Source organism: Melopsittacus undulatus, chromosome 8 (genome assembly GCF_012275295.1).
Source record: "Melopsittacus undulatus isolate bMelUnd1 chromosome 8, bMelUnd1.mat.Z, whole genome shotgun sequence".
NCBI classification, from domain to species: domain Eukaryota; kingdom Metazoa; phylum Chordata; class Aves; order Psittaciformes; family Psittaculidae; genus Melopsittacus; species Melopsittacus undulatus.
Window position 1 is genome coordinate 12,004,714 of NC_047534.1, and position 21,380 is coordinate 12,026,093.

Sequence of the window (21,380 nt, forward strand, 5' to 3'; positions counted from 1 at the left end):
TGAGAGACTGGAATCATTGAGGTTAAATGGAAAATGGGAGGAACAAATAGGTGCTTAATAATAGCTGTTCATTATAGGATTTTTTAATAAGTGACTGAAATTAGGAGAATTGTAAAAGAAAGATACGTAGTTCACTGAGCTGCGGTATGAAATGGATTAACTGTGTGTTAAACTTCACTAGAGCTTCTGAAAATTTGTTAGCATTTTTAAAACTGTTTTTTAAGGAGAAAAATAAGTTGCATGCAGTGCATCTTTGTGAGCCTCGACACAGTTAAATATCTGTGTGCACTTACAAAACTACAGTCATTTAAATGACAGATTTAACATTCTTGAAAAATGAGAGATTTACTGCAGTGCAGAGAGCAGCCCATTTGTTTACTAGTAGGTGAGTTGAGGCAGCTGTGATTTAAGTTTCCCAAAACAGTAAGAGGCTGGTTGGTATTTCTGGAGTCGTATCCATTATTTACATTGCTAGGCTGTGAGGATATTTGCAGCAATGTCACACTAACCTCCATGAATTCTTGATTGAGAAATAAAAAATTAACAATATGGACTGATGGGAACACTAGCATATAGAGGCAAGTCATTTCAAAACTATGTAAGAAGGCTGTCAGGAGCAGAAATACACACGAACAAAACTCTCAGAGTAATGTTTAATGCTGTAGGATTTCCACAGAAGATTAATTCCATGCAGCTCCCTGCCCTTCATACCTACACGCAGGACTAAGACTTGAGAGTAGCTTGCCATTTTCTTGGATTTCTGGAGTTGCTAGGTTATCTGAACTTCCCTCAGCCACGGAAATGAGGTTCAGATTAATAGTTGAGCTGCAGGTTACCTCTACTGGGTAACGTCCATTTGCCTTTTTTCCCATTTTCCTACCAGCCCCTGTGCTGGCCCCCAGCCTTTCAGTTAGGTGTCTATTTACCTGAGCCTGACTTTGTGGGGTATGGAGTTCTGAACAAATTGGTAGAAATGGGCATCCACAGCTCTGCAGGGATAATGAAGGGCCTAGAATCAGGGATGTCAAATCACAGGTGATAGCCTCATTGTATTATACTGTGGAATAATGATGATGATTATTCAGAAGAATGAAAGTGAAAAACAGAACTCTTGTGTGGTTTGTTTCTTAGTGGCAGCCAAAGAATTGCCTGTGATATGCCAAGGCCTGTACAAAACATTACCACTGTTTTATAAACTACTTCCTTTAGTCCAGTGAAGGCAGCCTTATGTGCTTTGACACATTTTGTTTTAATTTTTTGTTTACTCCAGAAACATCAACTGATAACTTGGCCATCATCTAAACCAGTCAACTCCCTTATAATTAAATAAATATCAGAAGAAATAATTGAGCCAACAGTATGTACACACACAAGTTATGTATATACATATGTAGATATGTATAGACATTGTATATTGTATATACATGGTATATAACAATTTATGTACAATGAAACTTTCCAAGAGCCAAGCACACCCTGCTTTCCACATCAGTGCACACTTGGATATACTCCTCTGTGGTCCTGGATGCAGTTTGGCTGTAGTTTGATGAGTTCTTTGTTGCTCCAGCGATGCTTTTGTTTTTTGTTTTTTTTTTTTTTTAACATGGTAGCTTACTATAAAGATCTCCTTTAAGGGAAGTGGGAAACCGAACTTATATTTGTTTTATACTGATGTAACTTCTCTTTCCTTTCTACAGAATTTGTTGTGGGGTTTGGTTTGGTCTTTTTTGAGAGTTTTGGGGATTTTTTTTTTTTTATTCTAGGTTATCATCTTAAACTAATGGAGCCCTGTAATGTCCTTGCTTTGAATACATGGGAAGACCTGATTCAAGGTTCACACACAAGAGAGTTTTCATCTACTTTTAAAGAGTCGTAGTTTGAGGTCAGTGTACAGGTTCAAGCAGAGCTGCCTTAAGCAAGTAAGCAAATGGTCTTCGTTTGTCTGCTAGAATTTGGTTTATACAGTAATACAGGTACATTTTGAAAAGTGGAAATGGAAACTGAGGAGGAAGGAGGTCACCTTTGGTACTGGTACCCCTGAAGAAACCCTGCTTTTTTTTAACTTTCTCGAAATGAAACGATTGTTGGAAGATGCTATTCCATGATCCTTGGTTTTCTCTGGGTAAAACAGAACTAGATGCCATTGAACACTGCCTTTCCAATCTGCAAGAGCTTTTCAACCAAGCTTGACCTTAGTGTTAGAGCCACTTTAAAGTACTGAAGGTTCTGATCAATGGTGTTTAAGAGGTACATTGTGATTGAAAAGCTTTCACATGGGCTTCTTAAGGTTTTTAATAATTTGCTGTACATAAATCCTGGAGTAGACAGACTAAAGATTTACTTTTTTTTTTGTACACAGGAAAGATACCAAAAGGCAAAGCTATTTCTGCAGGACCCTTGATGGATACCACTTGTTAGTGGATTTTATTACACTACTTAGATTTAAATTCTGAAATGTACAGGACATCATGTAACCCACCTTTTAACCATACTTTTAGAGTCAGAGGATTATCTCATAAAGGGAAAACATGTTGCTTATTAACATTTTTTCCTTCTTAATGAAAGCTTTCAGTAGTGTCCATATTTAAAGTATTTTATATAATTCATTGAGCTGTTTTCTTACTGCCCTAGGGAATTATAAGCATCTCTTGCTGTGATCTTTCATCCCAAGGATTGACTCTTTTAATATCCATAAATTTTAAGAATTTTTATAACTGCTGTGTCAGTGAGCTCTGGATAATGGTCAGAAGTGACAGAGGAGGCTGTGAAGTTAGCTCATATACTGCCACTGATAGTATAAGTGGGCTAAGGGAGCCTTTATGGGTGAAATTTCAAATCCATTGACTGTCATAGTTCACAGAAAAGAAAGCACGCCAATATTAAACATAAAGCCAAGAGAGAGGTATAAACCTACTAATGATGAGAAATTCAGAGTAAAGGTTTTTAATAGCTTTACATATAGTGAAGGTACAGCTCTTATTCTGTATGCCTGTAAGTACTGAATAAACAACAGCTGTAGCTGAGAAACAGATGAGAATTTCTTTTAGGAAATGCTTATGCTAAGAGCTTTTTTACAGCCCTGTCACAGTTTAAATGGACTTTCAAGCTGTGCTGCTAAGTCCCCTGTTTGGGGCCAGAATGATAGGAGAATTGCTATCCATTTCCAGGTGACAGTCTTTTTCTCTGAAGTTAGATATTTTAAAATATTACTAAAAATTCTGAAATTTCTGACATATGGAAATGCAGTTCTCTGTAGCTAACTCTTAGGGCACAGAGGCCTTTTATAGAATTCATTTTCTAGTAATATCCTTCAAATATAATAAAATTAGTTGAAAGAACATACTTTAAGGAGTTAAAACTTCACCAGCATTGACCAAGAACTTTAACCTTCCCTGTGAAGTAAAGTGCCTACGTATTGTTTTATCCTGGTGAAATACCTCAATGCTTTCAACATACTGATCTATCCCGAGCATTTTTTTTTATTTTTTTATGCACTTGCAAATGTGTTGTTGCTATGAGATTATTAAGAAGAAATTTTTATTTCAGTTTAGTGTTCATGTCTTCTCTTTAAGCCATGCACATTTTTACCATAGAAGTCCATAATGTCAATTGTAAAATTCAGTTTCTCTCCAGAGAGTGTCCAAATCAGGCATACCAGGTAAATTGTTCTCTCCACAAATGAACCCCAACCTTCTTCCTCAGAACAGCTTGAGAGAAGCCTCTGTTTTGTAGCATATCCTGAAGACCACCATGAGCAGGATCCAGTGGACTAGGTAAGGAAATATTGCCTTGCAAGAATATCCTGAGAGCAACTGACTATTTAAACAAAAAAGGGAAGCTTAGATCAAGGACCTCAGCAGTCTGGGACCACCATGGTATTACATAAGGTGTAGAGAGAAGGAAAGTAATTGGTTTTAAAGAAGACCTGAACACCTGGGATTTAATGGATCAAAATGTTTTATATTTTACCTTTGTACATCAGCTCACACCAGTCTTCATTCCTCTCAGTCAGCATGTCCTACTGCCTTCTCTACTGACTGTCTCTGGAAGTGTTTATGACTTACTCCTATGCAGAGTTTACCACAGTAATCTCATATCAGTTTAACAGAGCCCTGGATAACCATAACAAGCTTTGAGTCCTCGCTCCCAGCAAAAAGATGGAAAAATACTTGATTATTTCTGCCTTTGTGTAACAGAGCAACATGAACTGGAGATATACTCAAGCTGTGAATGTCAGGAATAAACAGGCAGCTTAAAGGCATTGAAAGTAGTCTATACTGCTGAGAGGAAAAAGGATTTTGTTTCTTATTGTTCTGCTCTCTTTGGGTTGATTTAGAAAAGAGTGGTGTGTTTTGATGAGGGTGATACAGAGTAATGGCTTTTGAAAGTGCAGTATCTCTTTTCTTTAAATGTTTGTGTTTTAGACTGAATTGATTAGACTGAGCTTTTTTGTTGGGTTAGTATTGCCTCATCTGAACAATGATAACCAGAAGTAGCTCTGGCTTGGCACAGCACGGGAAGGTGACACTAATGTGTTAACATCTGCTCACTACAGCAGAGGTACCACAACCTTGGTGAATCATCATTAATTTCCTCAAAACAAACCATCCAGAACTATTGCTAGTAGAAACAATTTGAAGAACATCAGCATATAGTAAAACTTATTTAGCTTTTGACATTGATAGAAGGGTTGTTGCTTTTCTGGCTGAAACCCATCACGACCCCAGTGGCAGGGCCCTTGCTTTACCCATATGCTGCAGGAGTGTTCAGTCCACTGAGGATACTGAGGCTCGCCCCTTGGTGGAAATGAGAATCCAGAATTTAGAAATCCTTGGCTGGCTTCACAGGATGCCTTTTTAATCAGAATATGTGCAGGCTTTGACAAGGAACTTTGTCTTAGTTTCTGTGCCTCACAGCCTTGAAGCACAACTATATGAATTAGGTAGAAGTCTATACCTCCCCCTGGAATATGGGTGTTTATGTATGTACTGGGCCAGTTCTTTAACTATTGGAAATGGGGTGGATTTCTGTCATTGGAGAGTCTCACCCAAGTACTTTGCGCAGCTTCTATTGTCCTCCCTCAAGAGAACAATTCTGAGGACATTTTGTCCTCCCTCAAAACGACAAATGTCTTGCAGACGATCCACTTTAAACTATTAACTTGTACTGATAACGGCTGCTGTTGGCCTCGAGGGCGCTGTGTTCATGGCACAGTTGCCAGCAGGTGCCGCTGCTGGGGTCTGTGGAGCGCTGCTCCCAGCATGCAGTAGCAGTGCCCCCTTCTTATGTCACCACTTGTCATTGCTGCATTGTCTCTGCACAACCCATGTTTCCAAACGCGTTATTCTTGAAGGGTACACAACAAAGCTCACAGAAACAGAAGGTGACAGGACATTCCATCAAGTGCTTCTCTAGGATGCTTTGCCAGGTGTCCAAAGAGGCCCTGGGGCTGAGGAGGTGAGGGCACATGGAGGGACTGGAATTCATTAAACTCCTGAAAGCTTCCAGAGTTGTGGACTTCTTTGGAGCCACCAGCCACAGTTAGTTGTTAATGGAGTTGCTGGGTTAAGTTCGTTGCAATGTTTGACCTGCTGTGTAGTGTAGGAGCCTGGCGATGTGTGAAAGCCTTGCTGTCAGAGAGGAGCAATGGTGCTGCAGTTGTAGGGGCTAATGATTCTGCTGACCTCATGTCCTCATCCAGCTGCTTTCTATTACTGTCGCTTAACTGGGACATGGTAGGCTCAGGGGACTGACTTTAGATAATGAGCGAGCTGTGCAATTATGGCAGCTACGCAGGACAGGGGAGCTAAATTCAGCTCATTTTTGCTTCATCATCTATTTTTATGTTATTCTGGCATAATGTGGACATTCAAACAAAAATTGAGCTTATTGCACCGAGGTGAAATGAATAGCACTGGTAGTACTGCTGGGCTGTGGGGAGGCAGGGGTGGTAAGGGAATTGTGCAGTAGCCAGCTTTGCTACTGTTGTCCTGCCTCAGTACTCTATAGCCTTACAAAAGTATTGACACCTGAAAAAAACCCACCCAGGATCTTTGTGTTGATATTTATATACTATTTGTTTCCTTTCTTGCTAAGTTAAGAAAGTAAGCATGGAGCACTAATGTAATTTTTAGCAGAATCCATTTAAAGCTGTAGTGGCTCAATAGTTTACTTGAAAATGCTTTGTTTACTTTGATTTTCAGATGTAATTATTACAGTTGTGCTCAGGATTTTTCATAAACTTCTACTATCTAAGAATTACAACCATTGCTTTGGTTAACTTAGGAAACTGCAAATATTATCAGATATTATAATGCAGCAGTATATGTGGATTTGTTGTTGAAGATATGGGTAAAGTAGTCTTAGGTTTACTTTTAAAATTATGGTTAACAAAGACCATCCTTTTTGCTACATACAGAAACTTGTTACTTTAATAGCTACTTATGCATTGACACTTTCTCTCATTATCTCATTATAAGAGTAATGGAATTTATTCCCAGCATTAAAGAGGAATTGTTTGTCAAGATCTATCCAGTGCAGGTTTCTTTGTAAAAGCAAGTTCAAAGAGAAAACCATGTTATTTTCAAACTGCTTTCTAACAGATACACAGTATAGAGCATGCTTCATGAAGAACATTCTATATGTTAAAACGAATGTTTGGGGGCTTGTTTTCTGCTTATTTACTTACTTGACAGAGTTTACTCAGATTACCCCTCAGAAGTCTTAAATAAAAGAGACATTTTCACTGAGACTTTGTACATGAAGTCAACTATCCATGATAACTAGTCAATATATTTGCATACTGATTTAGCATATTTAGTTGAAAGATCATAGCAGCCAATATTATCTGAGCATCACAAATACTACTGTGAAGTAAAGGGCAAATTCATTTTTCACTACCTGTTAAAATCATTGCCTGTATGCTTACTGAGTTTCCATAAATTTGGAGTAATCTAGTGCTGTTGTCCATAGCAGTAAGTAAATGGAGCAAAATTTAATTAAAGATACGTATCTATGAAATATGGGTCTTGATTCCACCTGTTCTCTGTTCAGCATATTCCACCTGTGTAAGTCTTCAATATATTGGATTTTTTTATGGGAAGTTATGTGTGCCAGCCATAGATAGAACATTATGTTTAGCATTTTGGATGACCCAGAGGGCTGACCCTGCACTAAATTCAAGTAACTTCTCAAACGTGCTTCCAGGAACAAGTGATGAAGAGGAGCATTTTGCCCACACAGCTTCTCTGGTGCTGAGGACTTTGGTAGTTTGAAATCAAGTGAGTTCTCTGCCCAGTTTAGGATAAAACCTTGTAACTGCTTATTCAAGAATAATTATGTGGACAAGGAGAGAGCATGGAGTCCCACAAAAATGGCCCTGGGCAGGAGGAGAATGAAATATCTATTTGCTGCAGCAGAGATACTTTACAATAGTATAAAATGTTTGTGGGACTGTGGTCTGGAAGACAGCACTGTCATGGATTGACTGGCTTCCGTGCTCAGCAGTTCACTTCAGTAGCAAACCCAGCTGCGGGCAAAACCTGAGGACACTAATGAGCCTTAATTGCTCTGAGTAGCCTCACTTGAGTTTGAGGTTTATGCACTGTTTATGCAGGTATATTTCATTAGCAGACTTTTTAAAAAACTTCATCTTTTAAAAATGTAGTTCTTTATTTTCATTCTCAGATGGCAATAGTCCATCTGAGACTATACAAAGATTCCTTTTCCAGATAGTCTCAATTTAGCCAGCTCACTTACTATTGTGAAGCGAGAAGTTGGTATAGACAGACCTCCTAAAGCTTTCACGACCAATTTAAACAAAAATACAGTGTTTTAGTTAAAAGCTGTATTGGAACCGTAATAAGTATAATATTAAGAACACAAATGAAAAACAACCTACATGAGTTAACATTGTTGGATCAAGTCCCACCTTCCTAATACTCAGCCACTTTTTGACCATTAAGGATTAGGTTTATAACTGAATGTGTGGGGTTTCATGCTAGCCTAACGAATGTGGATATAAAAGTGAATTTTAATTTGTTTTCCATCATTGCTTTTAGAAAGCAAGGACAATCACAGAATGGTTTGGGTTGGAAAGGACCTTAAGGTCATCCAGTTCTACCCCACCCTACCATAGGCAGGGGTGTTTCACCCTAGATGACATCACCCAAGAGTGGCCAACCAGGCCATGAATACTGCTAGGGATGGAGCATTTACCACTTCTCTGGGTAGCCTGTTCCAGTGCCTCACCATCCTCACAGTAAAGAACTTCTCCCTTATATCTAAGCTGAACTTCCCCTGTTTCAATTTAAACCCATTATTCTTTGTCCTGTCACTACAGCTGCTGATAAAGAGTCCCTCCCCAGCATCCTTGTAGACCCCCTTCAGATGTCTCTGTCATGTCTCCATGCAGCTTCTTGAGGCTGAAGAGCCCCAGCTTCCTCAGCCTGTCTTCATACAGGAGGTGCTCCATCCCCCTGATCATCCTCCTGGCCCTCCTCTGGACTTGCTTCACAGCTCCATGTCCTTCTTATGTAATATCTTTCTTATGTAATGGAAAATAATTAATCGACTCTCTTAGCAAGAAGGTGATATCTCTTGCATGCATGTTTTTGTATGCTTATGAAGGAGATATTTAAATGTGTTAAAGAAATAATTTAGAGTTACAGCCCTGTTTATCATGATAACATTGAATTTGGTTAAATACATTAGAAATATTAGAATTTCACATTTCATAGGTATTGTGCTTTAGGAAGTAAAGTATGACAATACAGGTTTGCTTTTTTTTTAATTTTTATCTATACTATTAGTCAGACATTACATTGTGAAATTAATAATAAGGGGGGCTGGTTGGTTGGATTTTTCTTGTTTATTTTTCTGTTCCACTGCTGCTGTTTATCACAGTGAACCAGTGATACTGCAGGTAATTGTTCACATAATGGAGTGCAGAGGTGGTGAAGAATACTCAGCAAAAGGCCCCTTTCTTCACACACCTCTCACAAAATAGCTCCAACAGCTCAAATTCTGTTCAGTGGCATGGACTGTGAATCACAATCAGAAATATGTTCTGAATCCTGAGGAGCTGGACTAGAGACTGTACCAGGCAAATGAAAAAGGGGAAAAACCAATGGGCAATCAGTCTTACACCTGTCCCACTCACAAGCAAATCCAGAAACTAATAAAAGGTTACAGCACAGTGTAATTTTTAAAACTGCCTAAGCTCAGTGAGACAAACCTTTAAAAGTAATATTTCACATTTGTTCTGATAAATGTGAAGCCATTCACAAAACCATGTCAAATTTCTTCCCTTGAGCTCGTTGTCAGTCCAAATCTTATTTAGTTATCTTGTAGGTGTGTTTACTGCAGTAGTTTCAGGACCGCTTAAGCAGGGGAGGTACTGGCTAACAGCGAGAGTGGGTGACACAGCATATTTGGTTGTTGGTCGTGTATTTTATGTCTAAGAAATCAAACACTCTCTCTAAAAAGAAACAAAACTTGACGGTCTCCTACTTTCCTAACTCTGATGGCAGAGTTTGAATGAAACATGACATGCACATTCAGCCACATGTTCCACTCATTGCTACACAAAAGTTCAGTCATATTACATGACATGAATGGTACTCATCTTTCTCTTCTAACAGCCCTGCAAAAACCTGGGGGGTGGCTTACAGACATCAAAAGCTTTACTGTAATAAAATTACTTCTTAGAATATCTGTCTATTGAAGAAGCAGCTCTTGGGTCTCTTTATTAACATTAGTGGTGGAAAAAAAAGAAATAAAACCAATTCCATCCTGTCATTGACAATTCCAGTCTTGCTATCTTTTTTCTTCTAGGTTTATCCATTTTTTTCATGCTCAAAATCCTCTTTGCCTGAAATATATTCTGAAATATTCTGACAGAATTTCAAAAGTCCAAACTACAGGAGATGGTTTTCTTCAGTTTATTGTAAAAGTCCATTTGCACCTTTTTTATATATATATATTTTTTTAATCATGTTTTGGAGCTATATGGTATTCCCAGGTAAGCACAGGAAAGATATTAAACTGAAGGGCCATTGATTGCACCTCTTTCAGTGAGTGTTCTTGTAACATAGCACATATGCGTGTCTTATGTGAGTTTGAAGTAGGATGAGCTAAACATGAGGTGATGCTGAAGGAATTCCATGCATTTAGTTTCTTGGACTAGGACTGAAGTAGACCTTTTCTCATGCCATAGAAACCTAGGAAGTTGCAAAGTTATAAAAGGTGAAAACTGTTTTTTTTTAATGCACAGCATTCATTTTGATGTGAGAAACTGAAAAATAGATTAAGAAAATATGTTATTTAGAAAAATGAGTAACAGGAAAAGGGCTTCACATGTTGATGAGATGAGCCAAGTCAGTGAAATGGTTACTGACTTTCAGGCAAGTGATAAATGAGAATCCTGGCTCAATGCATCCCTTTCAATTTTTGTCCCTGCTCTTTGAGCTTTTACACAGGAAATTTTATATGTATTTAATAAAAAAATGACATTAAATGAGCTTTACATTTCATATTTCAGAACTTTCTTCATTGTAGAAGGTTTCCTTTATTTAAGGTAACTTGTTAGCTTGAGATACATAACAAATAGCAACTATTTGGATATAATTTTAGAATGGCACATACTGTCCTTTTAATTAATTCTGGAGGTTAGGAACTACATATGCATGCACTTCAAGATAAGGCCTTTCTAAGTGCTAAAACCAGTAAACATAGTTTAAAAGACTGTTTACTGCATTTGCAGTGTTATCACCATATCTACATTTTTGTCAGCATTCGTACATTTCCGTATGTAGAATGGGAGGTTCTGAATTGAGTGCAACTTTTGTGATACCAAAAAAGCCATTTTAAGGATGTTTTCTGTCAGTCATATATAGCTTCTAGTACAAGAAAAATAAATTGCAGCTTCCCTTAGAAAGTGACATAAACCCATGGGCTTTTTATGTCACAAAGGGATTATTGTGAGAAAGATAGGAAACTGTCACCCAAGCTTTGATCTCTCTTGATGAAATTGCTGTGTTCTTAGCTAGCACATAAAATGTCCAGGAGACAGTAAGAGATGGTAAATGAATGTCATACTCCATACCAAACATTGGTAAGAACTATAAGCTGTTGCAGGTAGCATGATCTACAAAGGAAGCTGCCTGCCTTGTAAAGCAAGATCAACTAATTGCGACAGGCACATTGTCTACACTCCAGTTCTTGGTCTCTTCTCCTTTCCTTGGCTTGTCCCCAGTCCTTCCCTTCTGTAATAACTAACTTATTATCTGACATAGTTATAGGTACTTCTTTACCCAGGATTCCCCAGGATAGATAAGTTGGTTTTGTGTCTTGGGTGACTTGGCTACAGATCGCAATGGTTACTCTCTTAAGAAGCTTGATACCTAGCCATACCTTCTGAGAGGGTTTAATTGAGTAATCATGCTGTCACATACAGACAAGTTTTGGAAAAGCCTACAGCAGAGAATGACTTCCAAATGCTTTTCTTTGTCATACACTTTATACGACTCTCATGTGTTCATTCACTGACTTCTCAAACTTGGCAGAAAATCCAGCTGCTGGTCTGGAAGTTAAAAGCTTCAGGAACTGAGGAGGAGGATGGGATTGAAAGAGAGTAGGAAATCAGTCATACAAGCATTAACATACATAAACTTAAATAAAAATTTCTGCCAAATCTTTTAGGTAATTGTCAGATATTTGCAGACTAATAGCAATCAGCTCACTAATATAATGAGTGTTATTTGACCTATAATATTAATGTGTTTTACTGTTTATTAATTAAACATCAGCTTGAGGAATATCATTATTTTAAATAGAAACACTCCATATCTGTCTCCATTAATATAGTGATGTGTATACTGTTAGAGGTCATAGTCCCTCTGGTGTGAGGATCACTTTACAGAGTTTTCAGAAATCATAGATTAATGGAATGGTTTGAGTTGGAAGGGACCTTAAAGATCATCTAGTTCCAACCACCCATGGCCCAGGGACGCGTTCCACAAGATCAGATTGCTCAGTTACATCCAGCCTCACTTCATGTCTCAGGGTATATTCATATTGCCGTGTCCAGCCTGGGTGACACAGGGCATTTTGCTCAGCTATATAGCATGGGCTGGTGAAGTATTTTACTAACATAACTCTGGTGTGAGTGCCTGGTAACCTGCCAGGCAGGTGTCAGCAGTACTGCATGGCTAAAAACAATGCTGCCCTCAGCAGTATGACTGTGTCAAGTTATTTGTTATTTCACTTGATAATTTTTCATTAGTATGCTTGGCATAAGAATATGCTGATGAAATTTGATAAAAATATAAAGCTAATTGGAAATATAGAAGAGCCTGATCCAGGAAGAGATGAATACTCTAGCAAATAGAAATAAAAAAGTGAATTAATGTCAGTAATACCAAGTAAAAGGTCATCCTTCTAGGAACTAACTGAAATTCAACTGCTGAACTGGGATTTATCAGACAATAACTTTGAGAAGAAAGATATGGGTGGACTGTGTCCAGTGGTCGAGTTGACCACTGGATGACTATAAAGCAGCAGGAAGATAAAGCATTATAAAAGAAACACACTCTCTGGATACACATGTGGATTACTAAGATAGAAGAATGTTTAATTATATTGCAAGGCATTAGTGAGTCCTTGGTTGGAGCAGTCATATTGCTTAGCTGTTTTCACATTACTTACATAGATGAGAGAGAGAGGCACCTCTGAGAGATGGTTTAGAGTGGGATTTATGAAAGCTTAAGGAGACTCCACTCCAAATGCTGGTGGTTTAAGTTAAACTAGGTTTTGGGTATATCCCCTAAAATACGTGGTTTTATTCATTAAAAAAATGATGTAGTTAGATTGTAGTAAGTAGAGTGTAACTCTACTGAGTATATTGGTAGAAAGAAAGGCCTTCTTGTGAGGGGACACTAACAGAATGGCATGTTAAGCCTAAGGGTATTCTAGCAGAGAATGGATAAGATGACTTTATGTAAGGTCTGTGTTGGAAAAGAAAAGTAACTGCTAACCCTAATGACTATTGGTCAAGAGGAATAGCAAAGAAAGAAAGAAAGAAAGAAAGAGAGAAAGAAAATGGTGATAGGTTGTTCGTAAATAAATGGAATTTAAATAAGGGTAAGTTCTGCTTAGAGAAATTCTTGAACAACCTTCAATAATCCTATTAGTGACAAAAGATACACATTTCAAATAGACCTGAAACTTGTTGAATCAGGTTAAATTAACTGTTTGTGATTGCAGGTACCTTGTTGTGATGTGACAGGAATTCATTTCCATTCCCAAATTCCTTTGAAATAATTTTTTGATGAATCCACAGATGTCTTCCATTGAACACCAGCTCTGCACACAGATTTTCTTTTTCTTATACAGGCTGAGTTCTATTTAATTAAATCCTGTGCTCTGCTTCCCCTGCCCTCCACTGAGTCACTGTTGGTCACTCCTTCTCCTGCTACTAAAAGCTGGGGAAAATTGGTGATATCCTTTAAAAATGATTGGTAACAGCAATATAAAGAAAGATCTATTCTCATGTAGACAGAATTATAGCTAGGTGTCAGTCTTGAATACGTGAGGAAGTTATAAGGGGGTTTTCAACCTAGTAAAGTTGTGACAGTATTATTACATGAAGTTCTAACAGAGTTTTGTTCACAAATACAGTTTAACAGCCCTCATAACCTAATAACAACTATTAACATAATAACACTTAATGTGTGTTATTTGTCCTATAATATTGAAGTATGTCTGTGTCTATTCAAAGTGTTGAGTTAAAGTTGCTGTAATATAAATAACAATTTTATCTGTATTGCCTGAACTGAATTTTGTGCAAGTTTGTGGTAGTAGTTGACTTACTTATGGTTTGGTGCCTAAATCTAGAGAATTAATGATAAATTAATTCCTTTTTTGGCAGAGAGAAATAGGACTTGTGGTTCTATGGCTCATCGGGAGATGAGTATGTTTGTGCTAAGCTCAGCTTTGATTGCTCTAAGTCAGAACTGGAACAGGGCCTGACCTTTTCCTGCAGGGATTCCTGCAGCTCCTTTCCTGCCAATACCTGCACCCAGCACAGTACATCCCCAGTGAGCAGAAGCTGGCAAACCTTTCTTTGTCACACTTCACATGGAATGTGTTCTTCAAACTCCCTGTTGCTTCTAGCACTGTGAAACTACACTGGCTTATTTTCAAAGCATATCCTGGTAATTTTCTTGATATGTTAGAATAGTTCCCAGTTGCATTACTCATCATTTCTGTTCAGAAACAAATTAAAAATAAGTAAAAATATAAAAACATTTTTTTTCCAGTTCTGTTTTGGTATGTTTCCTGAATATTAATGTACTCTTAATTTATACCTGGTATTGCCTCTCATATGCATGAGAGGTGAACAGTCAGTATGAAAGTTCTCTTCAGTTCCATTCCCTCAAGCCATAACAACCAATTGATGTCAGTTACCTCAAAAGCAAATTAATCCCACTCTTGTTTTGTTGAATCAATACTAATGCATTTTCCCTGTAATTTTCAGGTTTTGACAACACTGGCTGCCAGCAAAGCTGAGGTAGGAAATCCTGTCTTAACATGGGTGGGTTGTTAAATAGCTGTCTGCCATTTTGATAGTGGAGCTTGCTTTCTTCCAATCTTGGGGTGAAAATTTAAGGGGCTTCACTGTGGCAAGTGCTGTTTCTAGCATTTAATGAAACAATCTTTGGAATTCTTGTCTTTTTATAATAATGTGTAAGCTGATGAATTCCTCCTAGGAAAATTTTATCATTATGTAGGTCTTTGAAACTGCATAGTTCAGAGCTTTGGTAAGCATGTGTTGTAATTTCCCATCAGCATGTGGCTGTCTGACCTTTCCTCTATGCCCTTCAATTTTTCTTCATTGCTTCAGAGCAAAAAATGTACTGTATCTGCTCCAAGGTCAGCTCTGCTGTTTGGCTTGCATTCCTTCCAACTCCTTGGCTTGCCTCAGTCTTTGGTACCATACGACATGAGCTGTTTAAACAGACTGGACATGAGAGAGAAGTTTAGTTTTATGACACAATGGTATTAGCTGAATTCTTGATCAATTCTGGAATGACATTAACTGTATCGTGTGTTGTCTACGCTGTCTGTGGTGCTTGGTATTGCTAGTTTAGATGGATCATTTTGGATTTGCATTTATTTTGTTAGCTTTTCTAGTCGTATGTATCTTACCTGGTCTTAATGGGTCTAACTATATTCTTAGAGGTGAAAATATTCTGATTATAGGAGTGAGGTGAAAATATTCTGATTATAGGAGTATGTTTTGAATAACTGATTGCTAAACCAAAATGACAGTTCTTTGTGACCACCAGCATGTTATACAGCGTTTGTCTCTTTTGAACATTGCTGTTGAGTAAGTCACTGCACTTTTAATAACTGACAGATATTTTTATTCAGTGTGCACAGTTACTGACTCATTTAAATGTAATGTCAATTGGAAGCTCAGAGCGTTTCTATATGAAACAGGTCTTGGACTCACAGTAGGGAATTTGTGATGTACTCCAAAGCTAATGTTTAACTATGACAAAATGTGTAGGTGACTCTTGCGACTATAGTCAGATAAATTTTTAATACGAATGTTTTGTAATTCAAATTGCTTTATTATAGAGAATAGATAATCTGTGTTAGTTATTTTAAAGAACAAGGGCACAAGTTCACTTGCATACTACAAAAGAATGACATAATTCATTTTTATTTAGATTAAGACTGTAATATTAGTGTTCAGTTTTGCTGATCTGATTCAGTTGCACACTTGGTTTATCTCAGAGACTTTTGCGAGCAGGTTTGGTGGTTTGTTTTTTTTTTTTTCACTGTTGGACTATTTTAAATACCTTTCTCTTATATCAATAGTGTCCACTAATTAAAAGTCACTTTGATTTTCTAGATTTGCAATGGGATTTTGGGGGGCTTAGATTTGTCACTGTACTGGTACTACTATCAATTTTGCTCCCTTATAAAAGTCTGTTTTCTCATTTATTTGTAAAATTTTCCCATATACTTTTTTCGGTTTTGTGTGTAAAATTCTAGAAGTGGTACAAGTTCCTGAGGTGGTCAGTTGTGTCAGTTGTGTTGCTTTGTTAGTACTTTCATTATTTGAAAACCGTTGGAGAATTAACATATTTTCTGGCCTTTGTTCTTCAGCCTGTGGGCCAGCTAGCTTCGCTGGCACAAACCTCTAAGAGTTTATCACTAGATGCTCTTACTCCCATTCATGAAAGTCCTCAGAGGAAATGCCAAAGTTCCCCCATACAGGGAAAATCCTATTTGGAAGGTAAAGAAAGATTAGGTGCTTTCCTAAATCAGGCTTGTATATAGTCCTACTGAATACTCCCAAGAGTAACAACTAGAAAGAACAATAAGCATGCAGGACTGGATGCCAATGTTTTGAATTGCAGGCAGTTTTCTGCTTGAAGGAAATGGCTCCTTTGACGTAATGGCAAACTTAAGGATTTCTTCCTGGGCCATATGTAGTGCGTAGTACAGTTTTGGTGTATTTTGAGGCTAACAAACCTTAAGTAGATGTTTGTGTGGATGACACACGTAATGTTTCCTCAGGTTTGATAATAGTGGCCTCATGTTTTGACTTTTTTTTTCTCCTTTTTTTTTCTTCACTCTTTGATCTTCATGATCCAGTCTTGAAATTTAATTATTCCTCTTTTTCTTTTCAGTCAACATAGCTGTGGTGTTCCCTTACTGAATTTTGTCAGTAAAAACGAGAAAGAAAACTAGTGTGTATGTGTTACTGTTGAATGTTTCAGGAAGATACAAATAATTTGGGTTTTTCTGTTTTGTTTTTTTTTTTTTTCCAAATGCTGGTTTCCACATACCAGATGTAGAGAAACAAATACATCTGAGGAGGCTGTCAAGTAAGCCAGACCTTTCGTCAATCTTTTAACACAAAGGGGAAGCAGTGACAGTCAAAGCTGTAGGCAACAAAGCCTTCTATGAATAATTGCCAAATCTGCCTACACTGTGTCTTTTAGTGTCATAGTCTTGTAAATATGAAAGTTAGAAGCATCTTAAAAAAAGTATAAGTCGTGCATAGGTAGTTAAATACAAAGATTTTTATCATGAATTAATCTGGTCTCGCACAGTAAAGCACTTAACAGATTGTGTTAATGTCATTTCAAAATGGGCCTGAGAACAGCCTCAAATAAAGCAATGTGATTGCTGTAACATGCAGAATATAATATTTATTTATATAATATTTATTTAATGTAATTACCTGTAACAACACGGTTTAAGGAATGGCTTTGTTTTTCAGATCTGCTACCTTTATTTGATACAGGTGTGTGGCTGGCAAGTCATTTATTGCTTTTTGATATATACATTTCTCCCCTTCAAAAGATCCCTCTTTTCTTAAACTATGTGACTTTTTCTAGAGTGGCCATTTTTTCTAATTAGCTATTAGTGTAAAGAATCTCCATGCTGGGCAAACCATAATTTTTTTTCTTCTTTCTGAAACAAAAGTTTCTCTACTTAAAAAACTGTGTTTCCTCTCCTACATGCTCAACCTGGCATGTAGTAGGAGAGGGGTGCTCTTACCCTTGGGTTGGGGTGCTCTTACTCCCCATCCTACCCTTGGGTTGCACAGGAGGATGGCTACATTAAAGCATGCTGCTCTCCTGGTTTCTGTAAGGATTGTGGCTTCTCCAGCAAATGCTGGAGTGTGGGAGCAGGCCATAATGAGTGGACAGTCACATCTGTGTCCTGCCACCCTATCTTCTTGAGGTTGTGTTGAGAAGAAGCAAAGGCTTCTCTATTTAGGTGGAGAGCAAAGGTTCCTCTACCTAATAGAGAACAGAAAGCTGCTTTTGATTCCTGTTTTCCTTTACAACATCAAATAAATGATACAGTGAAGTTCAGGGCCACTGCCTTGTGAGAAATTAAGAGGTCACGCCTGATGGAAATACTGTGTGTAACCTCTCTGCCTGCTTTTATGTGTGGAATGTCCAGGCAGCCTTTTTTACTCTCATAAAGAAAAGGTTGCCAATATACCTCAATAAAACTGGAAATCAAAATAAGCTCAAAGACAAGGAGGTTATTAAATCAGAGTTTAAGGAAAAACCTCAGAACAGGAAGCAGAATATAGCTCTAATGATAACAGAACTGACTGATTTATACTGCAATCTATAAGGTCCTTGATTATCAGGAAATGTCATTGTTAAGCCCCCCACTTCCCTTACATGGAAGGAGTAGGTCAGGCCTGGTGGGTAGTGTGTTTCTGCAAAGGCCAATAAATGTATTACACTTCAGTCGCCCTTTTGCAGCTCTGCATGTGGGGTGGAGAGGGGAGAAAAATCCTCTGACAACAAGGACAAACAGTTGTTTCATTTTTCCTTTTTTTCATAAAATGTTTATGAAAAATCATGTATGCTTGTGGTGCTGTAGAAATATGTTTACATGAATGATGTAAGAGGTGAGTATGCAAGGTGTCTAGAGCAGATATGGTCTGAAAGCCATTCAGAGCATTTGTGCTTGCTGATATTATTGTCTGTTTGCATTACACTAATGCCTAGAGGCCCCAGCTGGAATCCTAGTCTTTCAGGTTGTGTACAGGCATGTGTTACACAGTATTTCAAAGGTCTTGCGCACTTAGGTAGATAATACATGAAATGGTTACAGCAAAATGAAGAAAATCATGTGGCAGGTTGGTAGCAGAACCATGGGGTTTCACTGCCAGCAGGACCATACTGTCTGTTTTTCTTAGTTTTAATGTCAAAGTAAACTAACTCAAGTTTTTAAAAGGAGTTGGTAAAACAGGGTGTGTAAACAGCAGAAGTTTCTAAGAAAATATATACCTACTAATATTGTTCTATTATTATTCTTTTGATAGTTTGCAGTATGCTCTGTTCCTGGTACACTTAATTCTCTTTGCTAGTATACCAGTAATTGTTAAATCCTGTTGGCTGTCTGATTTGTTTTTATGGAAAAACTATGACATCAATGGAAACTTCATCTGGGGAAACAAGAATGCTTGGCTGGATGCTCTTAGGATAAATTACAGGTGTATTGAAAGTCAATGGTAGATAAAAACACGCTATTCAGTCTTCCTGGTCTCTTTGTCCTGCTTTATTCTCCAAAGCACACTTGACGCACAAGGACCTAGTCTGCCATCACTCCAGGGTACATACGTTCTCAAGACACAAGACGTTTCCCTTTCAATTTTCAGATTATTGTTCAGAAAGAATGAATGAATGGATTATAGCCTTCCCTTTTCTGATGGATCAATACTTTGCATCAGCTGAGGCATTTGATCTAGCCTATACATTGTTAATCTTATCCAACTGTGTATATTCCCTCTTCCATAAAATAGGAGTGAGGCACTGAGTGATCAGTTGTGATGACTGATAAAAAATTAGCTATTAGTATTTTTTAAGTGTTCATGAAGTTCTTCATTTAAATCAAGAAAATATTTGCATTTTAAAGAATAGTAACAAGTTCTATAAAAGTATAGCCTGGTGCTTTCCATGCAGTCACAATTATGAGTATTTTAAGGGGTTTACCATCCTTATAGTTTGTAATACGACTTTAGAAATTTCAAGAGTGTAATTGTTGCAGTAAGGTGATCCTTTTTGCTTGGTCCACTGAAATCCCTTCAAATTTGACTGAGTCATAAGCTGTCACTAATTGTGTATAAATAGGTATCACTAGTGTAAAAACGGTAATTGCTATCAATTGATAATTACTAATTATATTACTAGTAAGAATACTGATAATTTTAAGTGTAAATTGGAGAATGATGTATCAAAGTAATTTTAACTTGTTGAGATTTTAGAACTGAACAGTTATAACTGTGCAGAAACTGTTGTTTTGATGTTTACCCATAAATTATTTCCACTGAAAAGTATTTTATGTGTATATAAGCTGATTAAGCATCTGAACTCCCACTGAAAGTTGTCTACAGGTAGTTCAGTGTCACATATAAATCCTAGTGAGCACCTACCTGTGTCTTCAGATACCTAATAAACTCTTGATTGTCAGTGGTGGGAACTCCCAGCTGTAGCAATTATCTTGACAAGTTAATACGGACATTCCAATGTGGCAGAAAAGAAATTCATAACAGTGTGTGCCTGGTAGGTGACCTTTGAACGTGATTTGAGTGCATTCCCCACTGAACACTTAAAATACCTCCCTTCATTAGTATTTGCTAGATTCCCTTCCAACTTCTATTACCAAAATTAGAATCCTGACTACCTTTTATAGTTTCAAGGGTTTTTTTCATCAGTTACATACATACGCATCAAAACTGTGCAAGATGGGTGGGAAAGAATTACAGATAGTTTTCATCCATTTTTTAATTGAGTATAAATTTATAGTATCGTGCTTCTCCAATATGAAATCCTCTACAGTAATTTTAAGCTGTGCAGTGTGACAGTCTTGCTGTAGCTGCTACTGTAAAACCTAATTTGCTGCATAAAATATGAGAGCTATATTGAAATATGAGCCTTGAGAGCAACTCTTTTGATCTTGAGTAGTCAAAAGGTTGGCATGTATAATGGTATGAAAATAAATGATGTCAAAACTGTAGAATATAATTTACGGTTTTGGGACTACTTTATTCATAGAAACAGAAGCTTCTACCATTGAAAAGCAAATAGTCCAGCAAAAGATAATGAATAGAAAAAATAAACGTTCATAAAGAAACCAAATATATTGAATCATGCAATACATCAGTTTAGACATAACCAGTTGACTAATTTATAGATTATATATTATTAAAAAGAACATTTATAAAAGATACAAATGGAACTGTAGCTTTTGTTTTGTATTTCATAGACTCACAAAGTGGTTTGGGTTGGAAGGAACCTTAAAGATCATCCAGTTCCAACTCCCTGCCATGGGCAGGGACACCTTCTGCTAGACCAGATTGCTCAAAGCCCCATTCAACACTGCTAGGGATGGGAAAGCCACAGCTTCTCTGGGCAACCTGTGCCAGTGCCTCACCACCCTCACAGGAAAGAATTTATTCCTAATATCTAATCTAAATCTACCCTTTTTTAGTTTAAAACCATTCGCCTTTGTTCTATCCCTATGTGCCCTTGTAAAAAGCCCCTCTCCAGCTTTCCCGTAGGCCCTTTAGGCACTGGAAGCTGCTCTAATGTCTCCCCAGAGCCTCTTCTTCTCTTGGCTGACCAAGCCCAGATCTCTCAGCCTGTCTTCACAGTAGAAGTGCTTCAGCCTTCAGAGCTGATTTTACTCCAACTCCAAGTACAGCAACTACACCAACCCCAGCAACAAGTACAGCAGCTACTCAAACCCTGACAACAGATACTCAATCAGCTCAAACAGGTCCACATCCTTCTTCTGTTGGAGGTCTCAGTTTATTTTTCTAAATAAGTACT

The 21,380-nt window shown here is 37.6% G+C and overlaps 1 protein-coding gene across 1 annotated transcript in view; it reads left to right on the forward strand.

The window, feature by feature from the left end:
- The window catches only part of RBFOX1 (RNA binding fox-1 homolog 1), a 1,270,800-nt gene that overhangs the window by 270,010 nt on the left and 979,410 nt on the right, over positions 1-21,380 (forward strand). The window contains exon 3 of the mRNA XM_034065465.1: positions 14,537-14,569. Coding sequence (XP_033921356.1) covers positions 14,537-14,569 — 33 coding nt within the window. The remainder of the gene's footprint in view (positions 1-14,536; positions 14,570-21,380) is intronic.